Genomic DNA, 15,598 nt, shown 5'->3' with positions numbered 1-15,598 from the left:
TCTTGCGATGTCATTACTAAGTAGATTAATATAGGGTGCCCACAGATTATTCTCGTGTTTCCAGAGGTCCCCAGGAATTTTGTCTGGTCCTGGGGCTTTGCCTTGTTTAACTAAATTAATGGCTAGTATGGTATCTGCCAAGCTAAATGTTAGCGTTGAATCACAAGTGTTTTGCCCTGGGTATTCATTTGTCATTACTTCCTCCTCCCCTACACATAAGTATAATGAGGAGAAGTGTTTGACCCAGACCTTTTCTTCTAGAAACCTATCTCTGGATTGCACACCTTCTTTGGTGCCCTTAGCTATAAGGTTCCAGAATAACGTTTGATCTTTTGATTTACAAGCTTGAAGTAAATCTACCCAAACTTGTTCATCCCAAGATCTTTTTGCAATTAAAATAGTGTTTTTATAAAATTTTCTTTTTTCTCTCAAGATATTTATTTGCTTCCCTTTTATGGCCTTTATTAGTTCTAGTTTAGCCTGCCGGCAGGCTTTGTTATACCAAAGGCTCTCCTTAGGCCGGTTATTCCGACAGGCTTGGCCTATATTAACCTCTTTTGAGAGGACTTTCCTAAGTTGCTGCATCAGATTCCTATGTACTAATGATACCGAGCGTTCCTCAGTGTTAATGTTATCTAAGGGCGACATAAATTTTACGTAGAGTGCATAGATTTCTCTAATTGTATCGACATTGGCCATTACAGCAGGCCATTTTAGAGACCTGCAATTGTTGGACTCCAAGGGCTCATAAGTGGAAATATAATCACTAGGTGTCAGTACCTTAGGGAGTGTAAACAATGAGCCAGTGATAGTCAAAGAAAGAGGAAAGTGGTCACTTTCAGTACGGTTATCCACATTCAAATCTATGAGCATTGGCCATAGATTCAAGGAGACCAGTATGTAGTCAAGATGGCTAGTAGAGCAACCTCTTTCAAAGGTCGGTTTACTTGGGCAATCAGAAGGGAGTCGGCCGTTACAGGAGCGTAGGCCATGTTCCATAGTCAATGTTAACATCTGCAATGAGCCATTTGTGCACGGTGTTATGTAATTTGCGTCAATGCTAGGGATGTCATAGGCCTTGTCTTCTTCGCCATGGATATCATCTAGCCCCGTAATGGGTTCAAAACTCCTATTAAGGTCTCCTCCTATAATCAACATAGTTTTGTGGTCTAAACTGCGGATAAAACCATCTAGTTGGGCTATTGTATCTGATTCCTTATTTGACGGATGGGGTCTGTTGTAAATATTAATAATACACATTGCCCGTCCTTTAGCGTCATTAAATTTTATAGCCAAAATATCAGGGCTATTGGAATCCACTTGTGTAAAGTCAATACCCAGCGTGATTCTTGCCCAGATTATCAAACCGCCAGACGGTCTACCTTTATTTAAGTGTGATGCTGCTATATGGAATGACCTGTACCCTACTTTAAAAGAGTGTTCTACCCCCCATGTTTCTTGGAACAAGATAAGGTCCGCTTTGCTGATATAATTGTGCCAAGCAGGGTCAGACAGATTTTTCTTTATACCAGCAATATTCCAAGAGATTAACTTGACCACAACTTCCCTAGTACTGTCAGGTTGGCCCAAGTCTATATTTGTAACATCACCAGTTCTTATTATTGGTGAATTGATATTCTCCACTTCTGTTTGCAGGATTAGGTTGTTATCCTGTTTGGCTATGTCCCTAGTGTTACATCCATCCATAGTTGCCTTAATGGATTTAGCAATAATATCATCCTCTTTATCGTAACTTACATCAAGTCAATTTGTCTCATCTAACCCATATAGCTCAGAGAAGCGATTATTTATGGGTATGTTGAAAGAGTTGACAGGCCCCCACGGCGTAACTTCATATGCCGTGCTTGCCCGGCATTTATATGTACGGGTAGCCTTCTCACTGTAAAAATAATTAAGATTTTTTATTCTAATAGGGCCCTTGTCATTGTAGTATTCATCGTTACAAACTAGTGCCACTACATTTCTATCTCTGAAGTTGACTATAATCGTGTCTCCTTGTATGTCTTTTGCTTTCCTACCTATCCAGCCAACCCTTCTGACAAACAGTATCTCCCCGTTTAAGTGTCTAGGGATCGGCCTGTTAGTATTCAACCAGAATAACACTTTATTCTTTAGCTCTTGGTAGGATTCTACTTTCCCATTTTTCAATTCAGGGACGCCAGTAAGTACAATTGTGTAGGGCAACGAATCTGGTGGTAAGTCAATTGTTACTGAAGGAGTTTTTATACTTCCTACGTGCTTATTTGTTGTTTTTTCTGTGCTTTGTGGTATAGCAGCTTTTCCCTTCGTAAGCTTCCCTGCACTAGATGTTGGAGTTTTAGCACGTTTTACTAACTTTTGTTGGTTACAATTCAGCCCTTTGCAATTTAGTACCTTTGTTGATTGAACTGTGAGTCCTGTACTTACAGCACTTCCAACACTTATAGTGTTTGCCGAATCAACATAGGAGGAAGGTAGGTCCTCTGTTCTCCCTCTAACTTCTACCTTTATCAGGTTCTTTAGGGAAGTAAAGTTATCAAGAGTTAACTGTCCCAGTTTCTCCAGCTTTTCGTCTACCAATTTAATCCTTTCAAGGACTGGCAAAATCATTGACCTAACGATGTGCTCTATGTGTGCCAATGACCCATAGACACCCTCATTAGAAGCAGGAGTTATGGTTCCAGTAGGACTACCTGTAGTGATAGTTTTAGTAGAACGCCCTTGGTTATCATTGGGCCTTACAGGTATCCTTTTTTTTATGGGAGGTCTTTGCTTAGGGATTTCCGAATCTTGGGTTTTAAATAGTTTAGGTTCCCTCCCTTTTTGTACAGCTTCTATTATTTTCCTCTTCGAAGCCCCACCAGTTCTTACTCGATTAACAATACGTCTATTAGTTGTTTTGAGCAGAGGGGTTTTGCTCGTTAGGGGTGGCTCTCTATATGGCCTCGTGTCATTTTGATTATGGTGGCAAATATTCCCATTTGCTGGCAAGGGTGGGGACCTATCTAAAACTATAAGGCTCTCACTCTTGTTCAATGACGTACATAGGGAGAGGGCTGAGTCCTCCAAGACCACTGGATTGGTTACTGGATCGTATATCTCTGCGAATGTATCCTGGTGCTGTGTGATTGGTATGTGTTGCGCACTTGTTACACTTGTTGCAGATAATGATGTTACGGGGGGAGGATTATTTAAAAAAGGGATGTTGCGGCTACCCTCAACTCCTGGGAGACCTACATAAGAGTCCAGAAATGTAGATCCAGGTGAGACTATTGGCTGTTCGTCAGAGGAAGGGTTTAGCGAAGCTAGGCGCATATTAGGGGGAAGTGATAAGCGCCTCTCTGTGCTCTCTATGGCGGTTACAACAACGCCTATCGTTTTCTGCAACATCCTATCGATCGCAGTCAAGCTCGGCAGGGGGACCTTACTGCCTTTATTCTGCATTTCTATAGATCGTTTCTTCATGATGGCTTTTTTCCCCATTAGTCAGGTGCCAGATCAGTCTCCTAGACGGTACAACAATGATACAGTGATACCTTGTCAATAGGGACCTGGTTGAGCAGGGATGTACCTCAGTAGATTTTAGGGAGTGGGCCCCAGCCCAGCCTCCTCCGGCCCCGGACGGCCACAGACGGTCCCGCCCTTGTCCCGGGCTTCTCCCGGCGCTACCCGCGCGCGATCCCGCGACGCGGGAGCAGCACCGTGATTTGAAGCGCCTCCTGGCGCGAAACGCTCGGTCACGTGATTCGTGACCGCTGGGGCACCTGGGTCTTGTGGTTTTTTGGCAGCCGGTCTCCCCACTGCGGCCGCACGAGATGGAAGTGCAGCGGCGGGAGACCGGGACAGCAACAGGTGGCAGGCAGCAAGAAACAGTGTCAGGCAGGCAGCGCAATCCTCAGGGACAACCAAGTAAGTGAAGTCAGAGACAGGGAACCCGCTCTGCCGCAGCAGCACCGTGATTTGAAGCGCCTCCTGGCGCGAAACGCTCGGTCACGTGATTCGTGACCGCTGGGGCACCTGGGTCTTGTGGTTTTTTGGCAGCCGGTCTCCCCACTGCGGCCGCACGAGATGGAAGTGCAGCGGCGGGAGACCGGGACAGCAACAGGTGGCAGGCAGCAAGAAACAGTGTCAGGCAGGCAGCGCAATCCTCAGGGACAACCAAGTAAGTGAAGTCAGAGACAGGGAACCCGCTCTGCCGCAGCAGCACCGTGATTTGAAGCGCCTCCTGGCGCGAAACGCTCGGTCACGTGATTCGTGACCGCTGGGGCACCTGGGTCTTGTGGTTTTTTGGCAGCCGGTCTCCCCACTGCGGCCGCACGAGATGGAAGTGCAGCGGCGGGAGACCGGGACAGCAACAGGTGGCAGGCAGCAAGAAACAGTGTCAGGCAGGCAGCGCAATCCTCAGGGACAACCAAGTAAGTGAAGTCAGAGACAGGGAACCCGCTCTGCCGCAGCAGCACCGTGATTTGAAGCGCCTCCTGGCGCGAAACGCTCGGTCACGTGATTCGTGACCGCTGGGGCACCTGGGTCTTGTGGTTTTTTGGCAGCCGGTCTCCCCACTGCGGCCGCACGAGATGGAAGTGCAGCGGCGGGAGACCGGGACAGCAACAGGTGGCAGGCAGCAAGAAACAGTGTCAGGCAGGCAGCGCAATCCTCAGGGACAACCAAGTAAGTGAAGTCAGAGACAGGGAACCCGCTCTGCCGCAGCAGCACCGTGATTTGAAGCGCCTCCTGGCGCGAAACGCTCGGTCACGTGATTCGTGACCGCTGGGGCACCTGGGTCTTGTGGTTTTTTGGCAGCCGGTCTCCCCACTGCGGCCGCACGAGATGGAAGTGCAGCGGCGGGAGACCGGGACAGCAACAGGTGGCAGGCAGCAAGAAACAGTGTCAGGCAGGCAGCGCAATCCTCAGGGACAACCAAGTAAGTGAAGTCAGAGACAGGGAACCCGCTCTGCCGCAGCAGCACCGTGATTTGAAGCGCCTCCTGGCGCGAAACGCTCGGTCACGTGATTCGTGACCGCTGGGGCACCTGGGTCTTGTGGTTTTTTGGCAGCCGGTCTCCCCACTGCGGCCGCACGAGATGGAAGTGCAGCGGCGGGAGACCGGGACAGCAACAGGTGGCAGGCAGCAAGAAACAGTGTCAGGCAGGCAGCGCAATCCTCAGGGACAACCAAGTAAGTGAAGTCAGAGACAGGGAACCCGCTCTGCCGCAGCAGCACCGTGATTTGAAGCGCCTCCTGGCGCGAAACGCTCGGTCACGTGATTCGTGACCGCTGGGGCACCTGGGTCTTGTGGTTTTTTGGCAGCCGGTCTCCCCACTGCGGCCGCACGAGATGGAAGTGCAGCGGCGGGAGACCGGGACAGCAACAGGTGGCAGGCAGCAAGAAACAGTGTCAGGCAGGCAGCGCAATCCTCAGGGACAACCAAGTAAGTGAAGTCAGAGACAGGGAACCCGCTCTGCCGCAGCAGCACCGTGATTTGAAGCGCCTCCTGGCGCGAAACGCTCGGTCACGTGATTCGTGACCGCTGGGGCACCTGGGTCTTGTGGTTTTTTGGCAGCCGGTCTCCCCACTGCGGCCGCACGAGATGGAAGTGCAGCGGCGGGAGACCGGGACAGCAACAGGTGGCAGGCAGCAAGAAACAGTGTCAGGCAGGCAGCGCAATCCTCAGGGACAACCAAGTAAGTGAAGTCAGAGACAGGGAATAATTTATACATATTCATATCGATATATTTTGCAGAGCCTGGATATAAATGTCAGAATTAAGTTTCATAAACAAAAAGTTCAGATTTAATCCGTAGCAGGTATAGCAAACAGCAAGGAACATCACAACCCAAGGAAAAAAAAACAAAAAAAAACGGGGGGGGGGGGGTTAGAGAGAGGACAAAATCAAATGAATGAGGACCCCCAGATTCTATCTAGCTTCTGTAAAGATTTACCTCCTCTAATTTTAGCTAGAGAGGATTCCATAGTATAGATTTCTCTAACAAGAGTCCACCAGTCCATCACATGTGGTGGGTTCCTTGCGATCCAAGTTCGAGCTAAAGTCAATCTAGCACAACCGATTAAAATATTGAAAAGATCTGAATGTGGGTCTACTGGTAAATTGTTATAGATCTGGATACCAAGCAATACGTTAGTTATGTTAAGTGTTACTGGTATAGACAAAATCAAAGCCATTCCTTGTTTTACATTAGTCCAATATTCCGCAAGTCGAGAACAGGTAAACAAGTGTAATATAGCTGACAAATAGTTTTATAGTACTGTAACCTCAGGCTGGAAGAATGGATTATACGATTTGTATTACAAATAGCAGAAGAAATTTGATTAGCAGTAATATTTAAGCCTAGTCGAGAGCTCCATTTCGCTGCTATTTTCCCACAATCATCAGGTTTATATAAGGTCAAAACACCGTATCCAGAACTGATAAATGACCTATCCTTGCTGGAGTAAAGACATTCCCAAATATGAGTCAAAAATATTTAAAAGCTTCATTTTACGAATGAGATAGTCATGAATCTGTATATATTTAAAGCGTGATGTTTCAGGTAGTTTGTAAAGTCTACTAAGAGTCTCAAAAGTCAGAAAACCGTCATTACCATATAGATCGCCAAGTGTTTTTATTCCAGCATTTTCCCAAATTTTAAATGACCCATCATGTAATATTCCTGGGAGGCCAGGATTCACCCATAAAGATAATTGGGGATGATGTAGCGTAGTATTGCATTTGATCAATATCAATTGCCAGATTTTAAAACTGTCTTTGGCAGTCTTAAATTTAACTCGTTTGGATCGTTCATTTTTGCTAAGAACATATTAGAATCCTCACCCAACGAAAGTTGATAGCAAAAACATGTATTCTTATTACGAATAAACAGGCTACGCAGTCGGTTAAGAAAAGCTGAAAAAATATATAATCTAAAATCAGGAAAATTAAGACCGCCTTTATGATAGGGCAGTTTGAGTAGGTTGATTGATCTGCGAGCCCTTTTATATCCCCATATATATCTGCTTAGGATCCCGTCTAATCGTTTAAAGTAAGAGTTACTAACATAAAGTGGTATGGACCTAAACAAGTATAGAAATTTGGGTTGTATGCTCATTTTAATTGTTTATTCGACCTATGATGCTAAGAGGTACCTTATGCCATTTTTTTAGTGTTGTAACTGTTTCTTTAAGAAGATCATCATAATTCAAAGTAATTATATCATTAATATTAGAGATTTTAATGCCCAGGTAAGTAGCTATTCGACAAGTACCTAAGATCGGAGTGGACGGCTTATAGTTCAAGAAAACCTGTGTCTTATGAGTATTGAGTTTGTAGCCAGACACAGACCCGAATTTGTTAGCCTCATCAATAATACCGATTATAGCTTCCGATGCGTTAGGAGAATAGACAGCTATATCGTCGGCGTATGCCATAATTTTTAGCGAAGTCTGGCCATATGCAAAAGGAATAATTTTAGGATGAGCTTGTAGAGCTGCTAGAAAAGGTTCCAGAGATAACGCGAAAAGCAAGGGTGATAGTGGGCACCCTTGCCGTGTTCCACGAGAGATTGGAAAGCTGAGCGAGGTTAGCCCCGCATAGCTAAGCTTAGCCTTTGGGGAGTCATATAAAGCCTGTAGCCATTTAAGGTATTGACCATTAAAGCCCATTGTAATCAGTGTTGACCAAAGGTAGTCCCACCCCACTCGGTCAAACACCTTTTCGGCGTCCAAGAGTATCATACCGAGTGGGGTTGAGCTAGTCCCGGCCACATCGAATGCCGTAATAGCCGTATTAATATTTGAAGTAGTATCTCTTCCCATAACAAAGCCATGTTGCTAGGGAGTCACCAAATGCGGTATGTGTGGAGCTAATCGTGTGGCCAATACCTTAGCAAAGATTTTAGCGTCTGCGGTAATTTTCTGCTTAGACAGGCGGTTTCACTCAAAGCTAGGCCAAATTCCCCGGTCTTGATAGATTCTTTGCCTTTTTTCGTACGATCCAATTTAAGTAAAAGCACCATGGACAGGCGTTGGCGGCTGCGCCAGCTCATAGATCCCTTTAAGGCTTTGGGTGGTCAGGCTTTCCTACATGAAACAGCTCGCCGAAAGTTTATCAATGGGGTGCGTACATATATATTTACTGATGAGAAGGAGGCAGAACAGGTGCTCTCTAAATTAACATCTTGGAAGGGGCAGAGGAAAAGCTAAGCTATGATGACGAAAATAGAATAGGAAAGGGGAAAGGAAAAGAGTGTACAGTCCTAGCGACCATTGATGTGGATACTTACTTACTTATTAAATTGATGATTTGAGGATTATACCACTTCATGGCGTTCATGGATGCCTTTGAACATGTGGAGGTTTTTTTCTTTTTTTTTTTGGAGTTTATGAATAAATAAATTGACTGTTTATTGCAGGTTGATCTCTCATGCTGCTACTCCTTTGAGCTGCCCTTCCAGCGGCGGCAGGGTATAAGAGGTTCTCCTCCTCTTGGGGAATGGGAGTGGGGGTTCAGTTTGAACCGCCTTGGGACGGGTTCTAGGGTTTGTGGGGGTTTGCTGGGAGGGTGGAAAAAATGTTTAAACGATCAGGACGAGAGGGATTATCTCTTTTTTTAAAGTTTTTTTTTTTTGGAAAGATATATGGATCTGCAAAAGAATGAGCATGGAGCCGAAATATGTACATATAATGGATATAATTAAAGGTTTGGCATGGAATGTCGCAGGTCTCAACAGCAGGAATAAAAGACGACTTGTTACTGAAGAGTTAAATATGTATAAACCACAGCTGGCTTTACTTTCTGAGACACACATTACCTATACTGACCGCAAGCTTCTCCAGCAATTAGGATACGAAGTGGTGGTCTGCTCAGAGTGTAGTACTCCTACTAGGGGTGTGGCAATCTTAAGGCAGAAGGGTTTAAATCTTGTAATAACTAATACTAAGGTGGATAACACTGGGCGTTGGGCCGGTGCCCAAATAGTGTGGTGTGGCAATACCTATACTTTTTGTGTATTATATGGTTCAAATATAGACGATCCTTCTATTATAGATAGGCTAAATATTGAATTGCTTGAAAGTAGAGGAGAACTTATTTTAATGGGCGACTTTAATCTCATTATGGATTATAACATTGATACTGGGCGACTTTAATCATTTCGGAGGATGCGCCGATCAAGAGCGGCTATTATTGAACTTGGACGCATCCATAACATCAAAGATGCGTGGCGAACATTATACCTTTCCGTCGCTGGTTTTACTTACTACTCAGCACCACATCAACTCTGCTCAAGAATTGATATGGCCTGGGTTTCACACAATATACTAAAAAACAGCTCCATGGAAATTTGCCCGAGAGTCGCCTCGGACCATAATCCTATTATATTAACGTTTACTATTCAACAGAGCCACCCAAAACCAAGGTCATTTACATTTCCACGCCATCTTCTGTCTAATAAGGACGATATTTTACAATTAAAAGCACATTTAGTGGAGTTTATCTCATTTAATATAAACTCAGCTACACCTAGTATAGTGTGGGACACGGTCAAAGCAAGTATTCGGGGTTTTACACAACACTATGTTCTCAATCAAAACTCACAATATAAACTTAGCTTGGCTGTCTTGGTTAATGCAGTCAGCATGTTAGAAAAACAACTTTCATTGGCTCTGACTCAAAGCTCATCAAATATAGTAGATATATGTCATAAATTAGCCAGTTCTAAACTCAATATTAAAACAAGGCTTATGGAAAAAAATGTGGTTAGTTCACATAAATACCATCTTTCTCAATATGAGAGTGGAGATAGGGTAGGCAAAATCCGTGCGTATAAAGTAGCGGACGATAAGTCTAGAACTCTTGTAAAAGAAATCAAGGGCCAAAATAATATAGTATACACTCAACCAGAGCAGGTTCTGGAGCAATTTGCTGTATTCTATCGAGCATTATATACTCCAGAGGACCATCCGACTATGAATCAGATCCAAGAATATTTAGATACAAATTTAGTTAAGGACCAACAGTTTACAGGATCTGAGCTGCTTTCCGCTAATATTTCCGAGTTAGAGATAAGATTGGCTATTAATTCACTCCCCTCAGGTAAAGCTACTGGGGAGGATACTATCCCACTTGAAATGTATAAATTATGCTCAGAGGAACTTATTCCTCTACTATCTACCGTGGTAAGCAATATAGGTAGCACCGGGAAGGCTCCTGAATCTTGGAACACAACTAGGATTGTTTTTTTTCTTAAAGGTAAACCAGGAGACCAATGTGGGTCATATCGACCCATTTCTCTCACCAAGGATAATCTTAGTTGGAGTAAACCCGGAGACTTGAATAACCTTGCAGCCGTTGAACTAGTTTTGAAAAGACAGTAAAAATTGTTGTATATTTCCACCACCATATTGTATTTAACATTACCTTGCTGAGTAGCTTTAGTATTATTGCATTGCTCTCTGGCCACTTACACTGAGATGGTTCTAAGTTGTAGTGTAATATAGTCATGATGGCAGTCATAATGACTCAAAATGGAGTGAACTTGATGGTGTAGATTCAGAATGTTCTTTTCGTCCGAATGCAGTATTCTGTAATCAAGAGGGGGTGGGGGGGCTCACAATATATGTCCTCTTTAGAAGATACGCTGAAATATCATGGCAACACATTTATTTATTTCAGCTTCTCAGTTTCGTTTACATTTTTGCATTGTAGAATTGAACATCAAAATGAACCTCTCAGATCAAAGTCCTCAAATAAGTACTGATGAGGTAAGATTCCATTATTCCTTTTTAAATGTCTTACCAATTTTCATTGAGTTATTTTCTATTGTAAATGGAGATGGCGGAACTAAATAAACCAATGTGAGTGAACAATGAACCTTGCTATGACTTTTTTACAGGCATCTCCAACCTTTTCTGTAATTAGCTACTTGTGTTCAGTGAAAATCATTGAGAGCTACTAATATCAGTGTTCAAGTGACCACATCAAACAAAACATTAATGGGCACACATGCAAGAATATCAGCAGTCCTCACCCCTGTGCATCAGGCGGGGTTCACAGCAGTAATGTGAAAAAGGCTTTTATCGGTTTAGAATGCCTATTCATTGGTACAAAACAGCCATAGCTGTAGTGCACTAGGTTTATAATAAGTCTCCGCAACACAGCATGATTTATCACTCAACGTCAAGTCAATGATTGGAATTGTTGAATTCAATAGTTAACCTTTTTTCCTCCAAACATCCACCTGCGAGTCCTGCAAATACCCACATTTTCATTTCAAACACACTTTTCAGTTTTGTTAGAAGTATATTAATTCAAACAATTGTAATTTAGAAGGCTCACAGGAGAGCTACCAACATGTAGCTGGAGAGCTACCAGTAGCTTATGAGCTACTCGATGGAGAATCCTGCTTTATTATATCCTCTGCTGCACCATTACCCAGGGTACCTATGTAGTCCTTGGACATGGTTTAATAGTTAGCTAGCACATCTTTGCAAGCATAGGTGAATGAAACAAGTAGGGAGATCTGTTGCTCAAAAACAATCTTTGAGTCACTTTGCCCTCTTTATAGTCATAGATGTGAGCAATTCATAGAATCACCTTGGCCACAATACACTGCAGAGTTATTAGAATTGTAATAGAGTGATAGTAGGCCTGTTACCAGCTTTAATATTTATAAATATTTGTTAATTCACAAGATGTTCGTATCTGGATTTGCATATATTTTGTCATTAATTTTTTAGCAATGCTTAAATATAAGATTGTTTAATCAAATTATTCACAAAATAAGTGATTAAGTATGCTGTGTCCTAAGCATGTTCTCTTTTTAGCAAATTGCTCGTTTTTGCAGATACTGTTTGAACATGAACAGATGAAGACCCACTGAAACATTAATTATAAAGTGCTGTTGATTGTTTATCTTGACAAAGTTCCCATTGTTTGAAAGATCATTCAGGCAATCATCCAGAAAGTGTTTCACCCTTACAAAGCCCATGTAAAGCGATAAATTAAATGATAGCACCATTGAATACGCAGGCTTTAACTTGGACCAGAATAATAGTAAACATGGGTTCACTGATTAAATTGGCGTATTTTAGTATGTTCCAGTCATTCTTTCCCTCAGTTCTGTCAACATACTTGTTGGTTGGTTCAAAAAAGTTTGCATATTGGTGCACTGGTAAGTATATTTGAATAACGTTTTAAAGGTGCTTCTAAGAAATAACTTGTTACAAAGAACATTGCCCCCTCAAAAGTATGACTGGCCAACTCACAAATCAGTTAGCCATAATTGCTTTGCAAAATTTACCACAAGCGAAAAAGGGGGAATTGCCTCTGATCCAAAAGGTTCTTTAAGTCTTACTTTAATGCAGTGTGAGGAGGCACTGATCTCCTGCCTCAGCACATGCTTAGACTTTCATTTATGGGGAAGAGCAAGTGAATCTGGTGCCCTTTGATGGACATCTGTTTCTGTAAACCTTTGTGTCTAAAGCTTTATTACTTTAAAAAACATGCTATAACTTGCTGCAATTTGAGATCTTTTAAAAGACAACTTCTGCTAAACTCGCAGCTGGTGCCTTCTGATCATTCCCAATCCCCACCTCACTTCCACTATTCAGAACTACAACAACTTGCCATTTTAAATATGTATTTTGCAATCTCTTCTGTGTTTTTATAAAACTTGCTAGTGACCTAACTGCTGTTTTTTTTTTACATAGTTTCCTTGCTAGGAATTGTGTATTTACCTTAAGATATGCCCCCTCCATAAAATCTTGCAATTGCTGATTTCATTAAGATCTAGGATCACTTTAAATACCTAAACCTCTGCATACTTGAATACCCACTTTTATAGCCTGAATTGTACTTATATCTCTAATCTGGCTCTCAAAGCTGTATTTAGCTTTGATTCTATATTTTCCCCTATTAGCCTCATTATAGTGATCAAAGCAATCCCATGTCCTGATCAGATCAATCTGGAATTCAGTTTTCTCTTTTCCTCCAATGTAGACTATCACCACAGTCCCTAAAGTAATTACTAGAGCATTACAAAAACTGGAATGTCCTAACTTGCTCAGCATACTTCTTCCATACCTATCAACTCAACGATTTAAATTAAACCATTCTACCATTGGCTGACTTTCATTCATTCATCCCAATGAAGACCACAACAAATTTCAGTCCTTATGGGAAAGCTGGTTAAATGATACCTGAACTCCAATATTTCAAATCAAACAGAAGATCTTTGGAAAGTTTATTTAAAGATGCACACCGCCTTAATGACATGCAGTCATTTACAATATCGTGCTATAATACATGGGATTCTGTGATCCAGGTGTCTCCAACCAGTTGATCGCAGGCTACCAGTTGCTCCTAGACACCTTCAGAGTAGCTCGCAGCCTGGAGTTAATTTTGAAATAAGCACAGGGTCACATTTTCCTTTTTAAAGTTAAAGGAAGGCTGTGTTTATTTGACATTATCAGGCTGCAGATAGCAAGGCCTGATAATGAGCAGTGCTCTGTCAGATGTATGACCCAGGTTGGAGCACAGAGGTGAAGAACTGACCCACTCACGTATTTAACTAGTAAAAGTTCCTTGCCGACTCAATATTGGAGTGTGATAACAAAATTATGTTTGTGAATGCTTTCAAATGGTAGAAAATTAAAATGAAGTTACCTTAATGATAAAATCAACTTTTAATTTAAATTTTCTCCCATTTCAAAGTGTCGCTTTTGCAAACAGCAGGCCTCTTGCTCCCAGTGGCCAGTAGGCACTGCCATATTAAGAACTGAAATTGTTCTTTTTTTGTAAATGGGAGAAATGTAAAGAACTATTTCTATGGAACATCTTTAATGCCTTTCTCCACTTTCGATTTAGCCAATTAAATCTTAATGTTTTATGTAGCATGTTTCTTCACTTCAAATCGGCCCATTTAAACAAATAGTTGTATTTTTGGGTTATAAATATGGCACTGTCTACATGCCACAGAGCAAGATTCCTTCTGTTTGTAAATATGACACTTGGAAATGGGAGAACATTTAAATGATGCATTTTATGGACTCCATATAAACTAAGTTAACTCCTCTGTTCTTGCTCCCAAAGGCTGGTAGACATGGTGCCATGTTTATAGCTGAAAACTACAGCCATTATTTTAAGTGGGAGAGATTTCAAGTTCAGAAAATGTTCCATGTTATGAACATATTTGCAGAACATTTTTTGCACTTTAAATTTCTCCCATTTAAAAATAATTATAATAGTTTGTATGTTTGTCTTATACATGTTACAGTGCCACATATGGAGAAAGAAATGTCCTGTACCACAAGTGCATATGACACAGGCTCTCCGTTACCTATGCACATATTTCTCATCTGTACGCATGCATGTTCATACATCCCAAAAGACCATCCTCTCACTAACACACATTGCAGCCCTGCCATACTGCCCCTAGTCAAAGTATGTTGTACAGATTGTAGTATCTGGCTCTGTGGACATAGACTTAAAGACTTAAAGTCAATTAACCTGGGCATGGTGGTGTCTGATAATGCCCTAGCTGCTTGGCCTTCAGTAGCCCACAATGATTTTCTCTAATCAGAAGTAGCTCTCACTACAGAAAAGGTTGGAGATCCCTGCTCTGCACCAACTCTCTTGGATACATGCTACGGGCATTGACTGACATGCCTTCTTATTGTAAGCTGGTCTTCCGGGCTAAGGCAGATTCCTTCCTGGAAAGCTTTCAAATTAGTTTCACCACAGTGTGTTCACTGGGCCTGGCCCCACCAAGTGAATCAGTTCACCAGTAATGCCATTTATTATGGGGTTCTGTTTGGGCAAACCTCATGACAATTGGTCATCTTCTCTGCCATTCCAGACCCTTCATGGCATAATTGGAGGTTGGGAATTCCAAAAACATTATCAGCAGATCCAGCCTCTTAATTTAAGCAGCTCTGCCACTTCCAAACCACTGACTTAACAACCCCCCTCCAACAACCCCCTTCCTTCACCCACTAGCATGTGAAATGATCACAATCAATCGCTGGGTGCTCTAACCGCGAGAGTTACGCCCTCCCCATCGAAACCTCCCTCACATACGGAACTACTCACTCAACACTTGAGGTGGAGGTTCTTACCCTGTTGAGCAAAAAGGCTATAATAGTGGAGTCTGTGGGGAAGGGCACAGGGATTTTTGTCTTTTTACTTCTTGGTTAACAAGGACGGAGAATTTGAACGTGTTCTTGACCTTAGAATTTTACATTTCTTTGTTCAACGAGACAAGTTCAAAATACTGTTCCTCAGCTAGGTTCTGCTGGTCATCAATGCAGTGCATTTGTTGGTGTACCTGGATCTCTAAGGTGCTTAGTTGTATCTATTGATCCTCCCCAGTCAGAAGTGTTACCTTAGATTCATTGTGGTGACCTAACACTCCCTGTTCATGCTATCTCGTTTGGGCTGCTACTCGTGAGTGTTGGCTGGGGTGGCGGCTGTAATGCGGAAGTCTGGTGTCAATGTATCTAGAGATTTGGATCAGTGGCTAGTGAGGGTGGAATCTCCTTCAGTAGTAACACACCATCTTCAATGCCCTATGACCATTCTGTATGATTTAAACTTTTCAATCAGTACC

General features: G+C 42.6%; 1 protein-coding gene across 4 annotated transcripts in view; it reads left to right on the top strand.

The window, feature by feature from the left end:
• OTUD4 (OTU deubiquitinase 4) overlaps positions 1-15,598 on the top strand; it is a 389,728-nt gene that overhangs the window by 220,351 nt on the left and 153,779 nt on the right. For all 4 annotated transcript variants that reach the window (XM_085641615.1, XM_085641618.1, XM_085641617.1 and 1 more), the window contains one exon: positions 10,699-10,754. In XM_085641615.1, the coding sequence (XP_085497741.1) occupies positions 10,699-10,754 (56 nt within the window). The remainder of the gene's footprint in view (positions 1-10,698; positions 10,755-15,598) is intronic.

The sequence above is a fragment of the Triturus cristatus genome, chromosome 2_2 (assembly GCF_964204655.1).
Source record: "Triturus cristatus chromosome 2_2, aTriCri1.1, whole genome shotgun sequence".
NCBI lineage: Eukaryota > Metazoa > Chordata > Amphibia > Caudata > Salamandridae > Triturus > Triturus cristatus.
This window is presented reverse-complemented; position numbering and strand designations above follow the sequence as displayed.